This window comes from Coenobita brevimanus, chromosome 90 (genome assembly GCF_032717465.1).
Source record: "Coenobita brevimanus isolate Jiangsu-jjx chromosome 90, ASM3271746v2, whole genome shotgun sequence".
NCBI lineage: Eukaryota > Metazoa > Arthropoda > Malacostraca > Decapoda > Coenobitidae > Coenobita > Coenobita brevimanus.
Window position 1 is genome coordinate 38,163,957 of NC_137043.1, and position 8,665 is coordinate 38,172,621.

Genomic DNA, 8,665 nt, shown 5'->3' on the forward strand with positions numbered 1-8,665 from the left:
CTTTGGTTTAGAGAGAGAGAGAGAGAGAGAGAGAGAGAGAGAGAGAGAGAGAGAGAATGTGTGTGTGTGTGTGTGTGTGTGTGTGTGTGTGTGTGCTCGCGTGTATGTAAAATCAAGTAAACTCCCAATCAACCAATAAAACAAAGATAACACAATCAAGCCCTCCCAATGCATTAAAACTGAAGGCTGGCTGAGTATTTTAGTGTGTGTGTAAAGTGATAGAGCGGCAGTGACGTCACGCAAATCGGGTTTATCACTGCACTGCCCCCAACAAACCCCTCCCCCACTGCACTGCCCCCACCCCCTCCCTCACACCCCCACTGAACTGTCCCCCACCACCACCACACCACCACATCCTTATTTCACTACCCCCCATCCCCACCACCATCACATCCTCTCCTTTACCCCCCCCTTCCTCCATCCTCTCTCTCTCTCTCTCTCTCTCTCTCACATATCCTCCTTCCTCATTTCTCCTCTACCTCATCTCCCCTTTTCTTCTCTCTTTCCCTCTTCCCCTTCCTCCCTACCTTCATCGTCAAATTTACCTTCTCTCTTTTTCCCTCCTCTACTCCCCTCTTCTCCTCCTTTCCTCCTCTCTTCTTCCTCTTTCCCTACCTCCGTACATCCCTCAGTCCCTAATCCTCCTTCCCTCCTTTCCCCTCTCCTCATACCTCCCTTCCCCTCTTCAACTCCTCCCCTGCCTCCTCTTCTCCCCTCCATTCACAAGCAGAGAACTCCTGAGAGGTTGCAAGGAAAACAGATTAGATTTTTTTGGTTGTCATGGTAACAAATGGAATAGATTTTTGGTTGTCATGGTAACAGATGGAATAGATTTTTGGTTGTCATGGTAACAGATGGAATAGATTTTCATGGTAACAACTTAAGTAATATGGTGTTACTTTTGGTTGCCATGGTAATACACCGCCCTGATTGGTTGTCACGGTAACTAACGCTGCCCTCTGAGTGGTTGCTATGGTAAAAAAAGGAAGCATCTATTATTTTTTTAAATTAAAGGAGTTACATTAAGGCTTCACCAACATCCTTCACTACGAAATCTCTCTCCTAAGCCAAATAAAACCGTCGAAGATAAAAACTAAAATTAAATACAATAATACAATAAATACAAAAAACATATGCAAGTTTTAATTCAGTCATCGAAACAAATAAATACAAAAATAAACAAAAACAGTCCATCTGAGTGCCCTGCTAACCTATTTAACTATGCCAGTCTGTCCGCAACGTTATCTCATTCTATCTCCAGGAAGAGTCTTAAGTGGCCCAATCTATCTCCCTAACTCCTTCCAGCTGGTGATTTATTTTGCACTTTTGTCTTGCTGCCTCTAGACGATTTTACTCAGCTTTGGAGAGGCACTGATAACTTGAGGAATTAGAGACTGACTAACTTTTATTTTCTAACTCTCTCTCTCTCTCTCTTGCTATGAGGATTTTTCAAAGACGTGGGTTTACATAACAGCCTCCACTAATCTCCCCTGACTAGAATGCAATGCTAGTCATGAAGAAGTGCTACAAAGAGGAGGCCAAACCACAGCATTTTCTACCGTACGTGAAGCAGCTACACTGTGACACAAACCCCCCCTAAGCTAAGTAAAATCGTCTGCAGAAAGAATAACAAAAAAATGAGGGGAGATTAATATGAGGGCCTCGGAGCGAAGGGGTTTAAGTGGCTGTAAATGTGAGTAGTAAGCCTGTGTGTCCGCCACGTTATCTTACTCCATCTCCGGACAGACTGAAAGGATCAAATATATCTCCTTAATTGCCCCACGCCTTCTTATTTTCCCCTCTCCTTCACACACACACACACACACACACACACACACACACACACTGTGTGTGTGTGTGTGTGTGTGTGTGTGTGTGTGTGTGTGTGTGTGTGTGTGTGTGTGTGTGTATTTTAAGTCACGAGGAAGTGCCACTGAAAGGATGCAAGGCCGAAGTATTTTTGTGACACTGAGCTAAGGGATATTGGCAGCAAGAATGACTAAACTCTCGGCCAAATTAGGACTAAACTCTCGGCCAAATTAGGACTAAACTCTCGGCCAAATTAGGACTAAACTCTCGGCCAAAATAGGACTAAACTCTCGGCCAAATTAGGACTAAACTCTCGGCCAAATTAGGACCAAACTCTCCGCCAATTTCGCCTGACTCAGCTACACCCCGACTACCCCCACCTGGACGGCAAACAGGGGTGACTTTTGAGAAATTGTGGAATCCTTTAGGGCTGACGTGTTTACCTCTGAGATGGCCAATAAACTTGCTCCTTGTGCCACTTAGAGTGTTGAAGGAGGGGTATTATTTGCGTGTGTGTGTGTGTGTGTGTGTGTGTGTGTGTGTGTGTGTGTCTCGCTCCCCATTGATTATTCACTCCTATCCATCACTCCCTAAATTACCCCGTGTGTGTGTGTGTGTGTGTGTGTGTGTGTGTGTGTGTGTGTGTCAGCCTGCCCCCCCCCCTCTCTCTCTCTCTCTGCCATGAAAGTGAACTAAAATATACCACTTCCTTTCACCCACTCAAAGGTCCAAGTAACCAATCAACGTTCAAAATTATCCCACCGTAAAAATCCACACACACACATATCACTATTTTTTTTTATTTTCGTTTATCTTCCCAAAATGTAACACTATATTTTTTATTCTCATTTATCGTGCCAATTTATAACTATCTCTTCACTTATCTCCATTAATCTAGCTTTATATATATATATTTTTTATCTTTCTCATTTGTATCTTTGCAAAATTTGACTCATTATTATTTATTTTTTGTTTTCCATATACGAGGCTTTATTTACTTCTTCCTTTATCATCATTTATTTCTTAGTTATTTTATTATTTCTTTATTTTTCCTGATCTTTATTTTTTTTTTTTGCATTTTTCTCCCCCTACTTTTTCAACTGTTTTTTTTTTTTTATCGTTGCTATTTATAACTGAATTATTGGTTTTTATTATTTTTATTTTCCTTGTTTAATTAGTGTGATACTCTGGGACTTTGTTTTTGGATTCAGAGAGAGAGAGAGAGAGAGAGAGAGAGAGAGAGAGAGAACGCAGTGTTGCCATGTCGGGGGTTGTGATATCTTCCATTGTCAATCACTGCTTCCTCTCTCTCTCTCTCTCTCTCTCTCTCTCTCAAATTTCATCCCTTCTCCCCTAGTCCCCCCCTCTCATCCAATATTCTTTACTGTTATTGCACCTATTCTCACCCTCTTTATTATTTACTTTATTATAATTACTGTTACTTACTGGCCCCCCCCCCTCTCTCCCAAGCACCATTTCACGATTTCTCCCTCTCTCTCTCTCTCTCTCTCTCTCTCTCTCTCTCTCTCTCTCTCTCACACACACACACACACACACACACACACACCTTCCACTTCTTTCCATCAGGTACAACTTCTCCTCTGTGTGTGTGTGTGTGTGTGTGTGTGTGTGTGTGTGTGTGTGTGTGTGTGTGTGTGTGTGTGTGTGTGTGTGTGTGTGCGTGCACACGTATTTACATGCGAGTGATGTACCAATTATTCCATGTGTACGTAAGATAACTGTGTACGTGTTGATTTGCGGGCTTTGTGATCCTAAGTTGTGTATGTATGCATGTGTGTATGTAGGTATGATTATAATTGTTATGTGTATGTATGTACGTAAGTGTATGCATGTGTGTACGTATACCAGTGTCCGGATACGTATGCATGATTGGTGCCAGTGTATTACGCATATGCACCTCCATTTTCGTAGACATATAACAAGTAAACAACAGTAACTCAAACGTCGCTTTAACATTATGCCTTAAAAATAATCGACCCAAAAACAATTACATACAAGTGTAGAAATAAAATAAAACGAAATAAAATAAAAACGCTTCTATAAAAATCGATTTAAAAATAGATGCAAAGTATAAAAATAAAAACAAAAATAATGACCGTCCCTCTGGCAACACTGGCGTTAAACCCACCAATCACACGCCGGCCCTAATATCCCCACTTCGGCGGGCGTTTTATGTTCGCGTTTTTTCTCCCTCCCGCCTCTCATAACGCCGCCATGGGAGCTTAGGCAAGATTAAAACGCACTCTCCACACCCTCGCGACACCATTCCTCTCTCACGCACCCATTTTCATACCCACCAACGCACTTTTATGATCCGCGAAAAATGGGAACGCACCCTTTTGAGTCAATTAAAAACCCGCAAAATACTGGGACGCACTATTAAAAATCCGCAAAATACAGGATCGGGGTGCTAGTCACGAAGAAGTGCCCTCGAATAGATCAAGGGTCCCAGAATTAATGACACTTAAGCTACCACGCTACAGAAGTACTAAATTCTCCGCGTCAACTTAGACTAAATCAACTACAGGCAGGCAACACGCAAGATGACGGAAAACTTGAGGCGAGGCTTAAGAATTTCTGAACTCCTTTTGGCGATCTTAAAATGAGCTGATCTTGGAATTGACTTATCTTTTTTTTTCTTCTTCTTCCTTCTTAACATTTTAAAAAGTTGCAACACGATGAGCAGTATAATGTGGTCACTACACCAACCCATCCCCCTGATGCAACCCCTCATGGATCAGATCTGGTGGGGGGGGGGGGCGGCATGGAAGGGGCGTAGAAATAAATTTGCAAAGGACGGGAACTAAGGTGCAAAAAGGGCGGGAGGAAACTGCGAGAGACGAAAATTTGGGCCATTTTAAGGCGAACGAGTACAGTATTAGGACTGCAGCTCCTATGACCTTCAACTGAAGAAAATCATGAGAGAGAGAGAGAGAGAGAGAGAGAGAGAGAGAGAGAGAGAGAGAGAGAGAGAGAGAGGTAAATAGAAAACTAGATAGACACTGATACATAGCAAAATCGTTAAATGACGCTAAATTCCAGCAAACACCGCCAAAACTACCATACATAATGGCTAAAGGGAAAGATATACATAAACAGAAAAATCGTCAAAGTCCAGCAAATATCCCCAAATCTATCGTAAATAATGACTAGATGAAAAGATGGATAGACAGATAAACTGATAGAAGTCACCAATTCCAGCAAATATCGCCAAATCTAGTGTAAGTAACTGCTAGATGGAAAGATATATTGATAAACCAATCGCCAAATATCGCTAAAATCCAGCAAATATCGCCAAATCTAGCGTAAATAACGGTCCAACTGCCGAGGGCCAATGCCAATGCGTTATTTGAACGGTGCTGAACGCTGATTGGTGGGGGGAAATTAACGCAACTTTCCCAAATGTCTCGTCCAGTTTATCACAAGCCTTCACACACACCGCCCCCACCTGATTAATGGCCACTGTTTTCCTATAGATATCGTTCAGGAGCCATTGGAGGGACGGGGTTTTTCAAAAGTAATCGTTCAGGGTCTATATGAAAGGGTGTTTTGCCTGACATCGTTCAAAATCAATGAGGAAATTTTCACAAAACAACGGTCAAAAATATGCAGATAACATTTTCAATACACATCGGTCAGGATTTGTAAGAAGGACTGGATTTTCAAAAGACATCGTTCGAGAGTAATATGAAATCGCTCAGAATTGAAAACTGATATGATATGCACTCGATAATCGTTCAGTATCTGTAAGAAAGACCAGATTTTTACGATACGATGTTGGAATTCTATACGGAAAGCGGAATTCAACGTTCATGACCCGAATGGAACAGTTATCGCGAAATAATTATGATCAAAATATATATAGAAGAGAGGCATTTCTCTATAGACATCGTTCAGTTTCTATATTATAAGAGTTTTTTAACACACATGGTTCAGGATCTAGGCTTAAGTTTGAGTATTTAAGTCTAAAAATCTATCAACCTATCTACCTAGTCTTTATCAATCTTCCTATTTATCTATCAATCTACCTATTTAACTATCAATCTATCTACCTATTCATCTATATATCTACGTATTTAACTATCAATCTATCTACCTATTTATCTATCAATCTACCTATTCAACTATCAATCTACCTATTCATCAATTTATCTATCAAACTATCAACCTACTTATCTATCTATCTACCTATTTAACCACCGATCTATCAACCTATTTATCTATCAATCTACCTATTTGTCAATCTATACTTATTTGTCTATCAATCTACCTACCTATTTATCTATCAATCAATCTACCTAATTTCAGTAGCAGTTACCGATGAGCATAAAAGTAACAGCTTATTCCTCATCCATTACTGACAACTACAAACATGCACCATCAAAAAATATTAAAAATTCTTTAATATAAGATGCAAAATAGAAAAATTACACACACACACACAAAAACTAAGATAAAAAACTCCACGGCTGTTAATTTATGCATAGAACTGCAGATGCTGAAAAAATGTATATAATAAAAAGAACAGAAAAATGTCATAAAAAGGGCAAGTGCATTTTTTTTTTTACCCCTTAAAATTACATCAGTCAGTGAGAGCCAGGCTGAGTCGAGAGGTAATGAGATAAACGATCCATACTGAGAGATATTTATGGAGAGAATCAGGCATAGGGATATTAGTGTGGCATTCTGAGGCATACAGGGCCATTTTGGAGGTGTGGGACGGTATTTGGACAGGTAGCAGGGTGTCTGATGGCACGGGAGGATATTTAGGATTATTGGAGGGCATTTGGAGACATGGGAGGGGTATTAGGAGGGGTGGACGGGTATTAGGGTGTGGGGGCATTTGGAGAGATGGGAGGGGTAAATGGAGGTATGGGAGGGGTATCTGGAAGCGTGGGAGGGCATTTATTGGCTTGGGAGGGTATTTGGTGGGATGGGAGGGCCTTTGGAGGGATGGGAGGCCCTTTGGAGGGATGGGAGGGCCTTTGTAGGCGTGGGAGGGCATTTGGTGGGATGGGAGGGCCTTTGGAGGGATGGGAGGCTCTTTGGAGGGATGGGAGGGTCTTTGGAGGGATGGGAGGGCATTTGGTGAGATGTGTGGGCATTAAGTGGTATGGGAGAGCCTTTGGAGGGGTTGGAGGGCCTTTGGAGGTTACAGAAAACAGGTGGGGAAGGAATAATTAGAAAATGCATGATAAAAAGATGGGCAAGTAACTGGGTGGGCGTGGGAAAGTAACTGGGAGGACGTGGGAGTAACAAGGGGCGTGGGAAAGTAACAGGGGGTGTGGGAAACAGGGGGCGTGGGAAAGTAGCTGGGAGCGTGGGAAAGTAACTGCGGGGAAGGGAAAGTAACTGGGGACGCGGGAAATTAACAGGGGGCGTGGGAACGTAACAGGGGGCAAGGGAAAATAACTGGGAGCGTGGGAAAGTAACTGCGGGGATGGGAAAGTAACTGGAGGCGTGGGAATGTAACAGGGGGCATGGGAAAGTAACTGGTGACGTGGGAAAGTAACAAAGGGCGTGGGAAAGTAACTGTACGTACTGTCCAGCGTCACTGCCGCAGTTGGACTGAAGAACGCTGAAGTAAACGTGGTACTGCCCCGAGACCAGCATGGGGGGGGCCGTGTTGGAGGGCGTGGGGGGGCGTGGGTGTGGGGGGCTTGGATATGGGGGGCGCTCACTCCCTCGTACTTAACCCTTCCGCCCTCACTGGCCCTTCGGAGGGGAGGGGTCATCCGCGGGGGGGCCCTCACCTCCCTTGCCCTTGCCCTTGCCCTGCCCTGCCCCCTCCCTTACACACTCACCCTGACCTCCCTTGGGACTCCTTCTCTCTTGTGCTCTCACCCTAATCTGATCTCATCTCTTGCTGTTCTTTCTATCTCTTGTGCTTTCCCTGCTCTGCTCCTATCTCTCTGTTTTCAGTCTCTCTTATCTGTCTCCTTTACCCAGTTCTCGCTATCTTTTCTCAAGCTTTCTCTGTCTCTCTTGTGCTCACTCCCTACTTGTCCCTGTCTCACTTTTCTCTATCTCTTATCTCTCTCTTGCCTGGCACTACTACTTTCTCGCACCCTGAGTCTTTTTCATAATCAGTATCTCACCTGCACTATCTCTAATTTCTTTCTTTAAATCCTCCTTTTTCTCCTTTATCCTATCCTGCCAGTCACTTTTCTCCCTGTCTTTCCTACTCTCTCACTTCTCTCCCTCTCAATATTTCTCCTTTAATCTCTCTTTTGCGTCGCTCTCTTTTCCCTATTTCTTTCTAACCTATGTTTTTTTTTCTCTGTCTCCCTGTGGCTTACTTCTCTACCACTGTCTGTCTGTCTCTCTCTCTCTCTCACTGCTTTTTCCTGACCTTTATCTCTCCTCTCTCTCACTACTTCTAACTTCACTATCTCTTCTGTCTCTGTAACCGGTCTCACTCAATTTCCCTATCTCCCTCCTGTTATCTTTCTCCTTATCTTTTTCTCAGTCTTTATCTTAGGCTTCTCACTTAATCTTCCTTTAATCTTTGTAGCACTGCCTCTATTCTCCTCGATAGATTAAAAGGGAGCAAACGGCATTCAGGGAGATTAAGTAAACACCCTTGATAAAAACCCAGGGAGCTTATCCTTCTAACACGTATACTCTCTTAAAAATCACCCTTAAAACAAGCTTGCATAAGGAAGAAAATGAAGTCTACAGGGCATGGATAAATCACCCTATCTAATCCTATTAATCCAAAGGGAGAAATGTAATCACCTTTCCTAATCCTATAATCCAAAGGGAGAAATGTAATCACCTTTCCTAATCCTATAATCCAAAGGGAGAAATGTAAATCCAAAGGGAGAAATGTAAT

General features: G+C 42.7%; 1 protein-coding gene across 1 annotated transcript in view; it reads right to left on the reverse strand.

The window, feature by feature from the left end:
• LOC145411573 (innexin inx2-like) overlaps positions 1-7,443 on the reverse strand; it is a 44,175-nt gene extending 36,732 nt beyond the window's left edge. Inside the window, exon 1 of the mRNA XM_080281582.1 lies at positions 7,373-7,443. Coding sequence (XP_080137708.1) covers positions 7,373-7,443 — 71 coding nt within the window. The remainder of the gene's footprint in view (positions 1-7,372) is intronic.
• Between the last annotated feature and the right edge of the window lie 1,222 nt (positions 7,444-8,665).